The following is a 20,430-nucleotide window of genomic DNA, read 5'->3' on the forward strand; positions in this document are numbered from 1 at the left end:
GCACAGTGTTTCAGGGAATCAACAAGTATAACATAATCTAAAACAGAACTTACGTGAAATTGCTAAGAAAAGGAAATAAGTGAAGCGTCGATACGATGTTATGGAACAGATTTTTCATTTTGAAAAGCACAGGCTTTTCACGTTGGCAGTTAAGTGGAATATATTTCCTAAAATCAGTATTTCATAAGGTGTACTTTTTAAGGAAAAATATATCTAATACCCTGTATGTTTAGTTAGACATTATTACAGAAGCAACCCCGACTCTGAAGATACATTTGTGGTTTGCTATTTCTCACTACTTCCTTCTTTTTTAGCTTAAGGGCTTATTGTACTAAACAGCATGTTACTCACCCGTCCATGTTTACAGATGTAGTCAAATAATTCACCACCAGACACATATTCCATTACCATAAAAAAATCTGTTGGAGTGCTGATCACCTGGTATCTTTTTTGTAAATGAAAAAATTTAATAAAAAATGTTACTTTAACCAGAATCAACCTAGTACATCCATTCTTGCTATAAATTGATATTCCAGTATTCTACAATATTTTAAGATGGCAACAAATTATATAATGTTATCAAAATAATCACAGAGCTGTAAACACGGAGCTTCACAAAACTCAATTACTTCCCAGGGCTTACAGACTTCCCTCCAGATCCCCCCTTTCATGTTTATAAAATTTAGGAAATCCTTCATTCCTCAACAACTAAATTAAGCATCAATTTTTCCATTTAAACAAAAATTTGTTTGTAGTCTATAGAGATGAGGTAGCTTATATTTAAACATAAGTGAAAAATATTCTTGGAAAGGTAAAATGATACCAAAAGGGATACAAATCAGCAAAATCTATAAAGTAGACAAATGATCCTTTCCTCAAAAAAATGAAATGCAAAAAAAGGGAGGGGAAGGTATAGATTAGACTTGTTTTCATTCCAGTTCAAACAAACCAACTTTAAAAACCATTTATGAAACAATCAAGAAAATCTGAATACTGACTGGAGAGTTCATAATATTCTAACTGTTTAGGCGTGATACTGAACTGTGCTTGTTTTATTAAAATAGAGCCTTTAAATTCCACAGTAGATGCTGAAGAATTTACAGACTAAAAACATACTATTTGGGATTTGCTTCAAAATAATTTGGGGTGGGAGAAGTAGGAGGAAGCAGATAAAACAATACACTAATAACTGCTGAAGCTGAATGACAGATAAATGAGGCTTCATCACTTTACTGTTGTATTCATTATGAAATATCCATAATAAAAAATTAAATAGATGTATGTATTTATGTTATGTGTATGTGTTTATGTGTGTGAAAATGTATATGTACGTTTTCTAGGCACTCAAAGCTGAGCACGTAAAACAATATAGAACCTTAGCTCTATTTGACAAAATAAAATTTTTCCTAAAAAACTACAACTTCCACATACACACACAATTGTACCAGAGTTTTGAAAACTTTAAATACAAGTTAAATATAACATTAATGTTTTAAATGAAGGTTGCATTTAACACATATAAAAGAAAAATTGTTCTACTCTGCTTTATTTATAAAGAATTACTTATAATCTGGTTAATCATGAGCAGTATCTAATTTACACTGAGTTGCTATTTAAAGCCACTAAGTGTAGCTGGCAGTTCTGCATGCCTTAAAGGCACCCAGTGGAAGGCACAAGCAGGGGCTGAGAAGTGGCTCAGATGCCCCCCTGTAGGCCGTATACCTTGACACAGGATGTGCCAGAAGCAGGGGAACGTTTTGGTAATTAGTCCACCCAGATGAGGCAACTTTTATTATTAATGTGCAAAAAAAGAGAGTATGTTCGAAATGGCGGTTCTGGTTACTAGTCTTCATTAAAGAGGAGGGAAAAAATGACTAGGAAGTTGGTGATATAACTATATACTATATATTTTAAAAGAGGACACATCATGTATAAATTAAACACTTGCAAAAAGTAAAATATTAACACAACATTGTAAATAAACTATGCTTCAATTAAAACAATAGAAAAAAGTAAAAATTAAAGCTGTAGTATTGAAAATGATTACAGACTTTCAGAAGAAATATTTATAATAGCCATCGTCAGTCCTGGGGATGAAAAATGACAAGGTACCCCACTTCACACAGAATAAACTAATATAACTGGCAAATAAGGCTGAGTCTACTTCAAATGAACTATGAAAGGGGAATCTTCCCTGAGAACTAGAGAAAAAAGACGGTTCTGTAAGAGCAGCACTAACAGGCAGCAAACTCTTTTTTTTTTTTTTTTTTTTTTTTTGCGGTACGTGGGCCCCTCACCGCTATGGCCTCTCCCGCCGCGGAGCACAGGCTCCGGACGCGCAGGCTCAGCGGCCATGGCTCACGGGCCCAGCCGCTCCGCGGCACGTGGGATCATCCCGGACTGGGGCACGAACCCGCGCCCCCCCGCATCGGCAGGTGGACTCCCAACCACTGCGCCACCAGGGAAGCCCAGCAAACTCTAATTGAATAAAATGAATACTGAGGGGCCGGACCACCCGCTGTGTCACTTCACTGTAGGCTGATCTGATTTAGTAACAATTTTCAGTCACTTTTCTGCTCTGTACATCTTTGGGGTAAAAGAGAAAAGTGATACAATTCTAATAAATGTAGTTGCTGATTCCTCCGAGTACATTGGAGTCTTCAGTAAATACTGTTGGATCCAGAGGCCTGACCAGATTTCAGTTTGATTTTAATTTTCTTCTTAAAGACTAGATGGTGGTATGTGCTTCCAGCCACAGGTGTAGGATATCTGCCTCTTTTTTGAGATATCAGCAGTCATTACTGATCACAGCCTAGATTTTATTAACTCACAATGAAAATTTAAATGCTGGCCAATTTCCATAGTCTAGTAATGAACTACGGTCTAAAGGAAATATTCCCTCAAAAACCCACTGTCTCTGAAGTGCAGGCCACCAGATCACACTACCCAATACCTTTTCTTGTTATAGTCATCAACCAACCTCATTGTCAACTCCCTCCCATTTTGACTTAATGTCTCTTTCCCCACTGCTAATGCTGTCATCATTCTGGGTGAACAAAATATCCATCTAGATGATCTGTCCAATACATGCCCTCTAATTTCCTTCACTCCTCAGTTCTAACTCTCTTTCCCTCTACCACACACAATGACTCATTCCATGGTTATATACTGTCTAAGACTAACTCCTCCAATTATGCACTGGATTCCTTTGCCCCATCTACTAAAGGACTTGGCTTCTACAATTAGCTCTTCCTTCTCAGCCTCATTTTACTCAATATTCAGCAGTATAGCAACAGTTAATAATCTCTCTTTCTTCAAACACATTTTCCCCTTGGCTTCAAGACGCCAAATTCTCTTGGTTTTCCTCCAATCATTTTAACTGTTCACTTTCATTCTCCTTTGCTGGTTCCTCCTCGTCTCCCAGACATCTTAACATCATACTGCCATAGAGATCACTCCCTAGAATTCTTATTTATTTATATGCACATCCTTGGTGACATCATCTAGTCTTTGGGCCTTAAATATCTTAAATACCATCTATACGCTGATGACTTCCAAATTTATCTCTGGTTTATACCTCTCCCCTTAACTTCAGACTCACATATCAAATAACCTACTTGCATCTCTACTTGGATGCCTAATAAACATTTCAACTTCAAAAAACCAAAATCGAATTCTTAATACCTAACATCCCACTTCAAACTTGTTCCTCCTACAATCTTTTCCATTTCAATTAACGGCAACTCCATTTTTTTATTTGCCCACGCCAGCTAACCTTGGAGTCATCCTTGACTTCTCTCCTTCCACAGCCTACATCTAATCTGTCAGCAAACGCTGTTCTCTATCTTGAAAATATATACAAAATATGCTTACTTCTCAACACCCTCCACACTATGCTCTATTCCAAGCCACCATCTCTTTTGCTCAGAATACTGCAATTGACCCCTAACTGATTTCCCTGCTTCAATGTAAGTCGGGTCACATGACACCTGTGGTCAAAACTTGCCAATGGCTTCTCTTTTACTCAGAGTTAAAAGCCAAAGCTCTTACAGTGGTCTAGTATATCCTACACAATCTGGCTCCCCTTTATGTCTCTGACCACATCTCTTACTCCAATTCCCCCTAGATCACTCTGCTACTATGATCTACCTACTACTGCCTGTAGCAATTTCCACCTCAGAACCTTTGTATGTGCTGTTCTCACCGTCTGTTATTTCCCCCCTCCAGATATCTGCAGGCATATTCCCTCTCCTCTTCACTGTCTAACATATAACATATTTTACTGACATAGCATTTATTGTCTATCTCTTCAACGCCACCCACTACACACACACACAAAAAATACACACACACAGAAATATGAGCTTCATAATAGCAGAAATTTTGTTGTTGTCTCTTTTTGTTTGCTGGTGTATCCCCAGTACCTAAATGGTACCATTTGTTGAATGAATGGATCAACAAGCTAACACTCTGGCCTCATTTTCCTCCATCTCCCTATACATACTCTGTACATGAGACAAACCAGACTGTTTGTTCCCACCACACCATGTTCTTTACACTTTCATTCTTTTGCTTTGCTGTCCTCCTAGAATCATCAGGACCTTGTTCACATGTTACTTCCTTATATATGCAGTAAGTAATCACTGAACACCTAGTATTATACTAGGTGTTGGAGAGATAAAGATGGTATTGGACATCTCCACTTGGATATCTTATGGGATTCTCAACTTAACACAGCCAAAGCAGACCATTAATGTTCACCTGTATCCCAACATGGTTCTCCTCCATTCTTCGTATCTCAGAAAATGGTATCATTATCAACACCTAGTTTTTCAAGCCAAAACCCAAAATCCCAGTTGCTCAGGCAAAAAAAAAAGTGGGGGGAGGGTCCTCACTCCCTTTCTTTTCCTCAGTAATTTATTAGTTTTACCTCCAAAATATATATTGAATTGACAGATTTACCTCCAGCTAGACCAGTGTTGTCAGATACAACTTTCTGCAATGATGGAAATATTTTATATCTTCTCTGTCCAATACAATAGCCACTAGCCACATGTGGCTATTAAGCGCTTGAAATGTGAATAGTGTGACCAGAGAACCAAAATTTTTAATTCATTTAATTTAAATTTATGTCACATATGGCTAGTGGCTACTGTATTGGACGGCACAAATCTATACCACCACTTGGCTAAAGCCACCATTAATCTGTCAGCTGGACCATAGCAACAGCTTCCTAACTGGTCTCTCTGCTTCCACTTCTGCCTCTGTACCCATTCCACACTATGGTCATATCATGTCACTCCCCCAGCTCTCTGAAAGCTTCCCATTTTGAACAGAATCCAAAATCAGCAAGGTCTTCAAGATTCTATGATATGTAGTCCATGTCTACTCTCTGACCTCATGAACTACCTCTCTTTCCATCATTCACTCCACTCCAGACATTATAGCAATCTTCTTTTTCCTATAATACTCGAACTTTGTTTCAACCTCAGCAACTCTGAGGTTGCTGGTCCCCTTGCTTTAAAACACTCTGTCCCCTGATTTTCAAATGGCTAGATCTTTATCATCCTTTAGGTCTTAGCTCAAACCTTACCTCTCAGTGAAGCTTTCTTAACAACCCAATCTAAATTAGCACCTCCTCCTTCCTCGGCACACCCTAGGACCGCACCCTGTTTCACTCTCCTCATAGCACTTATCAGTGCCTAAAACAGTCTGGTTAATTTGTTTACTTACTATCGAGAACTGCTAGATACCCCTAGAACACAAACTCCACAAGGGCAGAGACGCTGTCTTCTACCACTGTACCCCCAATGCCTTACCTATCAGATACTAGGTGCCCAATAAAAATTTGCTGAATAAAAGAAAAAACAAACATAGCTTCTGCTCCTAAAGAATTCAGTCTCGTGGCGATACTAATAAGAAAATGATCAATTACAATATAATGCCCAGGACTCTGGAAAAGCTGAAATTCTGGGTGCTCCAGGACCGAGAGGATGAAACCTAACCCAGTGTTAGGACTAGGGCAAAGCAGTTTTTCTAGAGGTAGTTGCATTTAAAAGCTGATATTTAAAGGACGTTGGAATTGGAGGCCTAGAGGAAGGGAGATATAGGTAAAGTTTTCCAAGCAGAAGCAACAGTTGAAATATAGCAAGCAAGAGAAGGTGGTGACCTGACAATAAGAGCAGAGAGAAATGAACACATTTAGGGGACACTCAAGATTAAGAGTGGCAGAACTTAATGATCAATTATATGTAAGGGGCGAGGGAAGAGGAGTCAAATATGATGCCCAAGTTATAGGCTTAGGAAGCTGTGTGAATGGTATTTTCATTCACGCACAAAAAATATGTATATATGGGATAAAAGGTTCAACTTAGTTTCAGATGACTCTGTGACTCCAGAATGGAAACACCCAATAAATAGTTCGATAAATGTGTCCAGAATTCAGGAGCAATATAGATTTGTAAATTTTTAAGATAGAGATGACAAATGACACCCAAAAAGGGTTCACTAAGATTACTCTAGCTCAGAATGCTGAAATACATCAATAGCTAATGGCCAGGCAGGTAACAAGGGACCCAGAATAGAAAGTCTCAAGAAGAGGCAAGAATGTAAAAAGAAAATCAGAAGACTGTGGTCCCACGGAGACCTAGAGACTACAACATTTCAAGGTGGTAGTGGTGAATAATGTTAAAAGCTGTCCGTAGGTCGGATAAGATAAACATTTTTAAGAGTTGGCAGGCAAAACCATCTCTACCAAATTAGAAAGTATTGATCCTTTGACCAGTTAAAATGAAGTTTCCCTAAGAACCATGGGGGGAATGAAAAACAAGGACAAAAGTCATTTCAACAAATTCTAGTTCATGGGAAAGTTTGGAGTTTCCTTTCAATCCTGTTTATTCCTTTTAATTTTCTCCCAGTGGGGTTTTTTCAATTGGAATTAATAGAGAAATTGTGCAATATATAACCTTCATTCTTAGTATTTACTTTTCAAACTTTCTTGCTTACTCTAGAAGCCCATTCTGTAGCAAGGAAACTATTCTTGGCAGTTAGTCCAAGACTGCAGAGAACAAACAAAACGACTAAAAGGATCAGGTCTCTCTCCCTGTTTAAATCACTGACGCTGTTAAAGGCTATGTCAGTAAGCTTGTTGTGTAGCAAGAATACATGAGTGCCTTTTTTAAAAAAATTCAGATCCACAATTAAAGAGGAAATGTGGCAGAATGGATAAGCTCAAGGCTGGAAGCCAGAAGCTTTAAACATTAAATTCACCTCTGCCAATTACCTTTGAGTAATATTGAGAACATTCTATAACTCCTTTACAAAACAGCAAATAATTAAATAATTCTAAAACAGAATGATATAAGTAATCAAACCAAAATCAAACAATTGTAAGTAATTACAGAAATGGAAGGAAGAAAACACTAGTAGTTATAACGTCAAAAATCAGCTTCTAAATCCTCACGACAACTGCAACTGCTTACTGACAAAATCTGATTTGTGTTTATAGGAACAGAACAGGAACTAGAACTCATACCCTAAATGGACAAAGGTTCCCTGGGATCTTTCAGGGTTGGCATTCTAAAAGTGGTGAAGTCAGGAAACAAGGAAAATACAGAGATCTCTCCCCTCTCCATTCTCACTTTGGCACGTGACATTTTTAGTCTGGTTTCCCAGTTTTCTCCTCTTATAGGAAGTGACCACTCAGTAAGGAAGAGCAAAGAGACTTAGCTTAGAAGTCATTCAGTAACTAGAATAAAGTCATTACTAACATGGAGCTGAAGTCAGACATGAGCTGTTTCAATTAACTGAAAATCATTCGGAATCATGAGAGGACAGGAATCAGCTTGCAGCCTGCCAATTCCTGCTTCTGGGCCAATGCACATCTAATAGCAGGCATTGTAACAGTAAGAACACATTTAATCCTCAAAGAGCACCATGGGGTATCCCCATTTTAAAGTTAAGGAAACAAAGAATACAAGAGTGAGTCACTGAACTCATAGGTGATATTTTAATTCCTATGATCATCTTTAAAAGCCTGTATATACATATTCTGGATTATCTAGAATACAGGTCCTAGACGACAACCTCATAATCAAGTACTGCCATACAATTTCAGGGGCCTCATTTCCTGTTTACGTTTATGATCAAGTGAACTTCAAATGAAGATCAAATGACACTGAAGCTTACTGTTAGAATGAAGTTTTCATCATAGTGATGTGAGAAAAGAGTCATCACAGGTCACCCAATGGCACACCAAACCCAAAAAAAGCCTTCTTTGAACAGTCAGTGACATATTCATGCTGTTGGTAAGATACACTGAGTGGGACCCTCATTTAACATATCAATTTGCAATGGTTCTCTAGCAATAAATGTATCTAGTTATAGAAATACTATAAATACTAGAAATATATAAATGCATGTTCCAAATCCCAGCAATAACTGGATCAGCCATTCATTTAAGGATTTCAAGAATGCTACTGTATTGGTTTCCTATTGTTGCCATACTTAGTGCTTAAAACACCACAAATGTATTCTGTATTATCTTACATAGGGGTAAGAAGTCTGATAGGGTAGAAGTCTGACACATGCCTCACTGGGCTAAAAAATCAAGACATAGCAGGGCTGCATTGCCTTCTGGAGGCTCTAAAAGAAATCCATTTCCTTGTATTTTCCAACTTTTAGAGACCATCTGCAATCCTTGGCTCATGGCCCCCTTCCTCCATCTTCAAAGCCAGCCACAGCCAGTTCAGTCCTTCTCATATCCCATAACTCTGACCTTGCTTCCATCCTCAAATCTCTTCCTCTGGCTTATGATTCCCTCTTCCACTTCTATGGACCATTGTATTACACTCAGACCACCCAGATAACCCAGGAAAATCCCCCTATTTTTGTCAGCTGACTAGCAACCTTAAATCCATCCATAACCTTGGACTTCTCCTTTGCCATGTAATATAACATACTCACTGGGGATTAGAACATCTTGGGACTGAGGGACACTATTCCCTACCACAGCTACTACGCAGCCTTGTTATTAGGTAAACAACATACCTCTAGAGGGTTATCAAGTAGTTCCCCATCAATGCTGACATCTAAAGATTACTCACTAACAAAGTTTAGGCTAAATACAACCTCTGACTATAATGACCTAGCAAACAAAGCCTCAAAGATATTAATACTACTGCTTGTCATCTCAGTTTTCTCAGTACTGGAGTAGAAATTAACAGCATGGCATTTGAAATCAGATATGAACACAACTACTAGCTCTGCAACTTACTAGCTATTCAACCTTGGACAAGCTGCTGGTCCTCTTTAGACATGCAATTTTCTTATCCATAAAATGAGGATAATAATACTCCTTATATGCTTATTGTGAGAATGAAGTGAAATTATGTATGTAGAATGCTCAGTACAGTTTCTAGCCATTATCAGGTAGTCAATAAAATTAATATTTATTTTATTAAACTCTATCCAAGCTTTAAGATAAAAGTAAAGACAGTTTTCAGTGTTTAGCATATTACATTTTCACAATAAATATTAAACATAACTTCAAATGATGTAAAGGAACACTGCTGCATACTTAATGTCTAAATTTTCTATGGGTCTAGCTGATTTTAAATTATTATTTACCTTTCAATTTAATTACTTAGTGTATTTATTAAACTCTTAATTTACTTATCTTCTAAGTTTGTAACTTGTCTTATCCAAAAAGAAAAAAATTCATTTGACTTCCTAAGGGCTTTACGATCAGTAATTAAAGTAATGATTGCAGTTTGGCAAATAATATTCAATACTATGGCAGATAATCTTTAATAGTAACTTTCTACCTTTTCCATAAAGAAAATATCTTGGTATGTTAATTAAAAGTGACTAGAAAATAATTATAAAAGAAATCTAGAAATAGCAAAGTACTAAATGACCTTCAACACGAATATTAGCGATGAGCCAATTTACAATTAGACTTTTAATTCTAAACCAGAAGTATGCAAAAAAGGATTGATATGGTTAAATGAATTAACACTTGCTAAATATAAATATGAAAAAATTGTATATTTATAAAAGTTTAACTAAAAATAAATAATTATTAAATATAATATTTCAAGACAGTTTCTCTTTTATATTATCAAGTGCAAAAATACTTACAGTTTGATAATATGAGGATGACGAAAGAGTTTTAGATTTTGAATTTCTCGTTTTATTTTTCCAACAACATCTAAACTGCGAATCTTCTGTCTATTTAAAATTTTAACTGCCACCTTATGGCCTGTTAATTGATGTTCTCCAACTAGAGAAAAGAAAAAGGAAAATAACCTTGCTGTCATAGCAACATAATTATTTATTCATGCTTCCTTCCACTGTAACTCCAAACTTCTTTACTCATATATGCCTCTTTGATACCATTTATTGCATAGAACAGAAGATATCTCTTTTCATGTCTGTCTCTTCTATTGGAGTATGCACTCCTTGAGGACAGAAACTATATCTTAGTCTCCTCTGTATCCTCAACACCTAGTACAGAGATGTTAATTAAATCTTTGTGGAAAGGATGACTGAAGTCCAAATTCTTACCTAAAAGTATAATCAAATTTGAAACATCTTTTGTATAGAATAGAATAGAATTTACTATGTTTTGTTAATCTCTTTCTTTCTCCTCTTCTGGTTAATCCAGTCATTGTATTATTGAAGAATAAATAATTGCTATAATAAACTAAAACTCATAACTAGTTTCAAAACTATTTCATCAGAAAATCCACAAGTAACCCTTTTTTTTTTTTGCCTTTTCTATAAAGCTTTCCCATTTTCTCCCTATTTGATGGAATCTCAAATGATGTAATACTGAGGGTTTGAACTTCTTTCAAACCCTCACAGTATATTTATAAAGCTCATGTGTCATTCATCATTTTGAGGCTATTTTATATATTTGTATTTTTGAAAAATCACATGATATGAGCTATTAGCTCTTATCCTCCTTGAATAAGACAGTCAGTATTCATCTGAATCTCCTAGGAAGTATATAAGCACAGTATTTTGTACATACTGGATGCATCATACTTCCTGATTTCAAACTACATTACAAAGTTATAGTAATCAAAACAGCACAGTACTGGCATAAAACCAGACACAGAGATTAATGGAATAAAGAGCCCATAAATAAACTCATGCATATAAGGTCAATTAATTTATGACAAAAGAATCAAGAATATACAATGGGGAAAAGATACTCTCTCCAATAATTGGTGTTGGGAAAATTGGATAGCCACATACAAAAGAATGAAAATAGACCCCTATCTCACACAGTACATAAAAATCAACTCAAAATGGATTAAAGACTTAAATTTAAAACCAGAAACCATAAAACTTCTAGAAGGGGGTAAGCTCCTTGATATTAGTCTTAGCAATGATTTTTTGGGACTTGACAACAAAAGCAAAGGCAACAAAAGCAAATATAAACAAGTGGGACTAAATCAAACTAAAAAGCTTCTGCATAGCAAAAGAAAACATCAACAAAATGAAAAGGCAACCTACTGAATGGAAGAAAAAATTTGCAAATTATATACCTGATAAGGGGTTTTAATACCCAAAATATATAAATTACTTAACAACTTAATAGCAAAAAACCGAACAATCTGATTTTTAAAAATGGACAGAAAAACTGAATAAACCTCTTGCCAAAGAAAGTATACAAATGGCCACGTACACAAAATCATCAGGTAATCATCACTAACCATCAGGTAGATGCAAATCAAACCCACCACCACAATGAGCTATCACCTCACACCTGTCAGAATGGCTGTCATTAAAACTGAAAAGATAACAAGTGTTGGTGAAGATGTGGAGAAAGGGGAACCCTTGTGCACTGTTGATGGGAATGTACATTGATGTAACCACTATGTAAAACAGTGTGGAGGTTCCTCAAAAAATAAAAAATAGAACTACCATATGATCCAGCAATCCCACTTCTGGATACTTGAAATAAAAACAGGATATCAAAGAAATATCTACACTCACATGTTCATCGCAGCATTATTCACAAAAGCAAAGATATGGAAACTACCTCAGTGTCCATGAACATATGAATGAATGAATAAAGAAGATGTGGTGTGCATATTCCCTCTTTCTCTCTCTCTCTCTCTCTCTCTCTCTCATGTACACACACACACACAGAGACACACACATACACACAGTGCAATATATTATTAGGTCATGAGAAAGAAAGAAATCCTATTTTCAACATGGATGGACCTTGAGGGTATTATGCTAAGTGAAATGAGCCAGATAAAGAAATACTACATGAGATCCTGTTATATGTGGGATATCAAAGAAAAAATGTCAAACTCATAGAAACAGAGAGTAGAAGAGTGGTTGCTAGGAGCTGGGGGATGAGGGAAATAAGAAGTGGGTAAAAGGGCACAAACTTTCTGCACTAAGATGAATAAGATATGAGGATCTAATGTAAAACATCACCATGATGAAAATTATTTTATAATTTTGTCAATTATATCCCAATAAAGCTGAATCTTTAATTAAAGTTTTTTCAAATCATTGCTTTGTCTATGATATCTGAAGAAATAACACACTCATTTATCTTCATACCTGAAGAGATTTTTCCTCGCAAAGCAACAGCAAAGAAATGGCATCGATGGAGTTGGGGGAGGATCAAGATGGCAAAGGAGTAGGACAGGGAGCTCACCTTCTCCCACAGAAACATTAAAAGCACATCTACAAGTGGAATGATTCATACAGAAAATCTACTGAACACTGGCAGAAGACCTCAGACTTCCGCAAGGGCAAGAAAACCTCCATGTAACCATATAGGACAAAGGAAAAAGACAAAGAAAGGAACTGGGACAGGTCCTGAACCCCAGGAAGGGAGCTGTGAAGGAAGAAAGGTTTATGCCCCTTGGGGAGTACCCTCACCAGTGTGGAGATCAGCCTGCATGGAGGGGGAGCTTTGGAGCCTAGCAGGAGAGTGCAACAACCGGTTTGTGGAAGGCAAAATGGAGAGTAACGAACACAGAAGGTTGTCACTGCCACCCTGTGCTCCCCAGCCTTAGACACTTGCCTGTCAGTGTGGGTGGGGGCTGGGTGCTGAAGCTCAGCCTTCAGAGGTCAGACCCAGGAAGAGGACCGGGGTTGGATGTGCAGAGACAGCCTGAAGAGGCTGGACTGTGGCAACTGAGGGGGTACTCAGAAGAAACCAGAGCTCACTGGAGAGGCAAGGTGCCATTATTTGGGGGTTCACGAGGAGAGAGGCAGGAACACCATAAGAGCTTCCTTCCCTGTGGGCTCTCCCAGGCAAGAGGACACCACCTACAGGAACTCTGGGGGTGGGCACAAGTTGTCACCACCATCCTGGGCTCCAGAGGAGTGCTGTCCCAGGAGTGCATGGGTAGTAGCCACCCTTAGGAGACTGGTGAGCAGGTGCCAAGCTCTGTCCCGGGAGTGTGGGAATGGCAGCTGCCCCTAGCAGACCTGCAAGCAAGCAACGAGCCCTGCCACCGCTCTCCCCAGAGTGCACAAGGGCCACTGCACCTGCATACGCTGTATCAAGGGGATAATAGCCAACACACACTGAGGAAAGAGACAGCCACAATCCAGACTAAGAGCAGCCCCTCAATCCCGGAAAAGATGGTGGAGGAGAAGAACTTGAGCTCACTTCCTCTCATGAAAACACCAAAATCGCAACTTACTGCTGAATAACCACTGACAAAAGACCAGAACCTACCAGAGAAGATATTTTACATTCAAAGACAAAGAAAGAGCCACAACAAAACTGTAGGAGGGGTGCTTTCATGACATAATCAAACCCCATACCCCTTTGTAGATGACCCACACACTAGAAAATACCTGTATTGAAGAGGTTCTCCCACAAGAGTGAAAATCTTGAGCCCCTGTCAGGCTCCCCAGCCTGAGGGTCTGGCATCAGAAGGAGGAACTCCCAGACCATCTGGTTTCGAAGGCCAGTGGGGCTTGAGTGCAGGAGCTCCACAGGACTGTGGGAAACATAGACTCCACTCCTGGAGGGCTCACACAGGTTTCACATACACAGGGACCCAGCAGAAAGCAGTAACTCAATAGGAATCAGGGCTGGACCTACCTACAGGTCTTGGAGGGTCTCCTGGGGAGTCAGGGGTTGGCTGTGGTTCACTGTGGAGGCAAGGACATTGGTGGCATGGGCCCCAGAAAATATTGATCAGTGTGAGTTCTCCCAGAGGTCGCCATTTTGGTATCAAGACCTGGTCCTACCCAAGAGCCTACAGGCTTCACTGCTAGAATGCCTCAGGCCAAATAACGAGCGGGATAGGAACACAGCCCCACCCATCAGCAGACAGGCTGCTAACACCATACTGAGCTCACAGCCACCTCTAAACACATCCCTTGACAAGGCCCTACCCACCAGAGGGACAAGACCTAGATCCACCCACCAGTGGGCAGGAACCAGTCCCTCCCACGAAGAAGCCTGCATAAGCCCAAGGACCAACCTCATCCACCAGGGGACAGACAGCAGAAGCAAGAGGAGCTACAATCCTGCAGCCTGTGGAATGGAAACCACAATCACACAAAGTGAGACAAAATGAGACAGCAGAGAAAAATGTTCCAGACAAAGGAACAAGATAACCCACAAGAAAAACTAAATGAAATGGAAATAGGCAACCTACCCGAAAAATAATTTAGAGTAATGATAGTAAAGATGTTCCAAGATCTCAGAAAAATAATGGAGGCACAGATCGAGAAGATACAAGAGATGTTTAACAAAGAGTTAGAAGGTTTAAAGAACAAAGAAACAGAGATGAACAATACAATAGCTTGAATGAAAAATACACTGGAAGAAATCAATAGCAGAATAATCGAGGCAGAAGAACGAATAAGTGAGCTGGAAGACAGAAAGGTAGAAATCACTGTCACAGAACAGAATAAAGAAAATAATGAAAAGAAATGAGGATAGTCTAAGAGACCTCTGGGACAACATTAAATGCACTAACATTCACATTATAGGGGTCCCAGAAGGAGAAGAGAGAGAGAGAAAGGGCCTGAGAAAATATTTGAAGACATTATAGCTGAAAACTACTCTAACATGAGAAAGGAAACACTCACTCAAGTCCAGGAAGTGAAGCGAGTCCCATACAAGATGCTAAGACACATATTAATCAAACTGACAAAAATTAAAGCCCCCCCAAAATTTAAAAGCAACAAGGGAAAAGCAACAAACAACACACAAGTGAATCCTCATAAAGTTATCAGCTGAGTTTTCAGAAGAAACCTGGCAGGCCACAAGGGAATGGGCATGATATATTCAGAGTGAAAGGGAAGGACCTACAACCAAGAATACTCTACCAGCAAGGCTCTCATTCAGATTTGACAGAGAAATCAAAACCTTTACAGACAAGCAAATGCTAAGAGAATTCAATACCACCAAATCAGCATTAAACAAATCCTAGGAACTTCTCTAGGCAGAAAATAAAAGGCCACAGCCAGAAACAAGAAGAGTACAAATCACAAAGCTCACCAGTAAAGGCAAACACAAAGCAAAGGTAGGAAATCACCCACACACAAATATGATATCAAAACCAGCAACTGTGAGAAGAGTACAAACACAGGATATTGAAAAGGCACTGGAAATTAAGAGACCAGCAACTCAAAACAATCTTGTACATATATAGACTGCTATATCAAAGCCTCATGGGAACAACAAACCAAAAATCTCCAATGGATACACATACAAAAAAGAAAAAGCAAACCAAACACAGCACAAAAGCTAGACATCAAATCATAAGGGAAGAGAACAAAAAAGGAAGGGAAGAAAAAACACCTTCAGAAACAAAGCCAGATCAATTAACAAAATGGCAATAAGAACATACATATTGATAATTATCTTAAATTTAAATGGATTAAATCTCAAACCAAAAGACAGACTGGCTGAATGGACACAAAAATAAGACCCAAATATATGCTGTTTATAAGAGACCCACTTCAGATCTAGGGACACATACAGACTGAAAGTGAGGGGATGGAAAAAGATACTCCATGCAAGTGGAAATAAAAAGAAAGCTGGAGTAGCAATACCTGTATTAGACAAAATAGACTTTAAAATAAAGACTGTTATAAGAGACAAGGAAGGACACTACATAATGATCAAGGGATCAATACAAGAAGATATAACAATTGTGAATATATATGCACCCCACACTGGAGCACCTCAATATATAAGGCAAATGCTAACAGCCATAAAAGGAGAAATCAACAGTAACACAATACTAATGGGGGACCCCACTTTCATCAATGGACAGATCATCCAGACAGAAAATCAATAGGAAACACAGCCCTTAAATGACACATTAGACCAGATGAACCTAATTGATATTTATAGACCATTCCATTCAAAAGCAAAAGAACACACTTTCTTCTCCAGTGCACATGGAACATTCTCCAGGATAGATCACATCTTTGGCCACAAATCAAGCCTTGGTAAATTTAAGAAAATTAAAGTCATATCAAGCATCTTTTCTGACCACAACACTATGAGATTAGAAATCAATTACAGGGGGAAAAAACTGTAAAAGACAGACACATGGAGGCTAAACAACATGTTACTAAACAAACAATGGATTACTGAAGAAATCAAAGGGAAATTAAAAAAAATACTTAGAGACAAATGACAACAAAAACACCACAATACAAAACCTATGAGACACAGCAAAAGCAGTTTTAAGAGAGAAGTTAGGAACAATACAATCTTACCTCAGGAAACAAGAAAAATCTCAAATAAACATCCTAACCTTACACCTAAAGCAACTAGAGAAAGAAGAATAAACAAAACCTAAAGTTAGTAGAAGGAAAGAAATCAAAAATATCAGAGAAGATATAAATGAAATAGAGACAAAGAAAACAACAGAAAAGATCAATGAAATAAACCTGGTTTTTCAGAAAGATAAACAAAACTGACAAACCTTTAGCCAGACTCATCAAGAAAAAAAGATACAGGGCTCAAATCAATAAAATTAGAAATGAAAAAGGAGAAGTTACAACAGACACCACAGAAATACAAAGGATCATAAGAGACTACTACAAACAACTATAGGCCAGTAAAATGGACAACCTAGAAGAAATGGACAAATTCTTAGAAATACACAACCTTCCAAACTGAACCAGGAAGAAATATAAAATATGAACAGACCAATCACAAATACTGAAATTGAAACTGTGATTTAAAAACTTCAAACACACTAAAGTCCAGGACCAGATGACTTCACAGGTGAATTCTATCAAACATTTAGAAAAGAGTTAACACCTATTCTTCTGAAACTCTTCCAAACAATTGCAGAAGGAACACTCTCAAGCACATTCTATGAGGCCACCATCACCCTGATACCAAAACCAGACAAAGATATCACAAAAAAAGAAAATTACATGCCAATATCACTAATGAACATACATGCAAAGTCCTCAAAAAACTACTATCAAACCAAATCCAACAATACACTAAAAGGATCATACATGATGATCAAGTGGGATTTATCCAAAGGATGCAAGAATTCTTCAGTATCTGCAAATCAATCACTGTGATACACCACATTAACAAACTGAAGAATAAAAACCATATGATCATCTCAATAGATGCAGAAAAAGCTTTTGATAAAATTCAACACCGATTTATGATAAAACCTCTCCAGAAAGTGGGCACAGAGGGAAATTACCTCAACATAATAAAGGCCATATATGACAAACCCACAACTAACATCATGCTCAATGGTGAAAAACTGAAAGCATTCACTCTAAGATCAGGAACAAGACAAGGATGTCCCCTCTCACCACTATTATTTAACATAGTTTTGGAAGTCCTAGCCATGGCAATCAGAGAAGAAAAAGAAATAAAAGGAATACAAATTGGAAAAGAAGAAGTAAAACTGTCACTGTTTGCAGATGACATGATACTATACATAGAAAATCCTAAAAATGCTACCAGAAAACTACTAGAGCTCCTCAAGGAATTCAGCAAAGTTGAAGCATATGAAATTAATACACAGAAATCTGTTGCATTCCTATACATTAAGAACAAAAGGTCAGAAAGAAAAATTAAGGAAACAATCCCATATACCATTGCATCAAAAAGAATAAAATATCTAGGAATAAACCTACCTAAGGAGACAAAAGACCTGTACTCTGGAAACTATAAGATGCTGATGAAAGAAATCGAAGATGACACAAACAGATGGAAAGATATACCATGTTCCTGAATTGGAAGAATCAATATTGTCAAAATGACTACACTACCCAAGGCAATCTACAGATTCAGTGCAATCCCTATTAAATTACCAATGGCAATTTTCACAGAACAAGCCCCCAATTTTTAAAAATTTGTATGGAAACACAAAAGGCCCTAAATAGCCAAAGCAATCCTGAGAAAGAAAAAAGGAGCTAGAGGAATCAGGCCCCCTGCCTTCAGACTATACTACAAAGCTATAGTAATCAAAACTGTATGGTACTGGCACAGAAACAGAAATATAGATCAATGGAACACGATAGAAAACCCAGAAATAAACCCATGCACCTATGGTCAATTAATCTATGACAAACGAGGCAAGAATATACAGTGGAGAAAAGCCAGTCTCTTCAATAAGTGGTGCTGGGGAAACTGGACAGCTACATGTAAAAGAATGAAATTAGAACACTCCCTAACACCATACACAAAAATAAACTCAAAATGGATCAAAGACCTAAAGGTAAGGCCAGACACTATAAAACTCTTAAGAGAAAAACATAGGCAGAACACTCATTGATATAGATTGCAGCAAATTCTTCTTTGAACCATGACATACAGTAATGAAAATAAAAACAAAAATAAGCAAATGGGAGCTAATTAAACTTAAAATCTTCTGCACAGCAAAGGAAACCATAAACAAAATGAAAAGACAACCCACGGAATGGGAGAAAATATTTGCAAATGATGTGATTGACAAGGGATTAATCTCCAAAATAGACAAACAGCTCATGCAGATCAAAAATGAAAAAAAAAAACAACATCAAAAAATGGGTGGAAGATCTAAACAGACATTTCTCCAAAGAAGACATACAGAAGGACAAAAAGCACATGAAAAGATGCTCAACATCACTAACTATCAGAGAAATGCAAATCAAAACTACAATGAGGTATCACCTCATACCGGTCAGAATGGCCATCATCAAAAACTCTACAAACAATAAATGTTGGTGAGGGTGTAGAGAAAAGGGAACCCTCTTACACTGTTGGTAGAAATGTAAATTGGTACAACCACTGTGGAGAACAGTATGGAGGTTCCTTAAAAAACAAAAATAGAACTACCATATGATCCAGCAATCCCCACTCCTAGGCATATATCTGGAGAAAACATAATTCAAAAAGATACATGCACCCCAATGTTCATTGCAGCACTATTTACAGTAGCCAAGACATGGAAGCAAACTAAATGTCCATCGACAGAGAAATGGATAAAGATGTGGTACATGTATACATGGAATGTTACTCAGCCACAAAGAAGAACCAAATAATGCCATTTGCAGCAACATTGATGGACCCAGAGATTATCATACAAATTGAAGTAAGTCAGACAGAGAAAGACAAATTTCATATGATATCACTCATCTGTGGAATCTAATTTTTTAAAAAAATGACACAAATGAACTTATGTACAAAACAGAAAAAGACTTACAGATATCAGAAACAAACTTACGGTTTACAAAGGGGAAACGTTGGGGGGAGGGATAAATCAGGAGCTTGGGATTAACATACACATACACACACTACTATATATAGATAACCAACAAGGACCTACTATATAGCACAGGGAACTCTACTCAATATTCTGTGATAACCTTTATGAGACAGGAATTTGAAAAAGAATGAACATATGTATATGTATAACTAAATCACTGTACTGTACACCTGAAACTAACACAACATTGTAAATCAATTATACTCCAATAAAATTAAAAAAAAAAGAAATGGCATCATCCCTTGAAACACTTAAGCACACTGATAAGCTAATTGGTTATCTGAGGTCAAAAGATTCAAATGCATTAAGAACACCTCCTCTTTTTGCTGAAATATACTAGCCTCTATTACCTAATAACTTATTAAGTGAATTAGCACTTAGCTATAATTAATTAAATCCAGATAGCTGTCTCATAATCACATCCTACCTGAAAGCCGAATGAATATTCCTAAAAATCTTGTAATATAAACAGATTTAACACCAAGAATTTCTTTTTGTGTATTACAGCTATAAATTTTCTATGGAAGTAACAGGGGAAAAAAGGCTTGGATTCATTAATGTTTAACTAACATTCATTTATTCAATCTAAAAACATTTACTGAGCACCATTTACATGCCACGGCTGTGTTGATCAAAGACACATGTAAAGAGAGATTTAATAGGTCTCCAAGTTTTAGTAGGG

The 20,430-nt window shown here is 37.5% G+C and overlaps 1 protein-coding gene across 5 annotated transcripts in view; it reads right to left on the minus strand.

Annotated features, from left to right (window-relative positions):
- PRKAA2 (protein kinase AMP-activated catalytic subunit alpha 2) overlaps window positions 1–20,430 on the minus strand; it is a 64,711-nt gene that overhangs the window by 22,471 nt on the left and 21,810 nt on the right. For all 5 annotated transcript variants that reach the window (XM_027108395.1, XM_027108396.1, XM_027108397.1 and 2 more), the window contains 2 exons: window positions 10,141–10,282; window positions 352–445 (listed from right to left, as the gene is read on the minus strand). In XM_027108395.1, the coding sequence (XP_026964196.1) occupies window positions 352–445; window positions 10,141–10,282 (236 nt within the window). The remainder of the gene's footprint in view (window positions 1–351; window positions 446–10,140; window positions 10,283–20,430) is intronic.

Source organism: Aethalodelphis obliquidens, unplaced genomic scaffold (assembly GCF_003676395.1).
Source record: "Aethalodelphis obliquidens isolate GAN/ISIS:26980383/991018 unplaced genomic scaffold, ASM367639v1 scaffold9, whole genome shotgun sequence".
Lineage (NCBI taxonomy): Eukaryota > Metazoa > Chordata > Mammalia > Artiodactyla > Delphinidae > Aethalodelphis > Aethalodelphis obliquidens.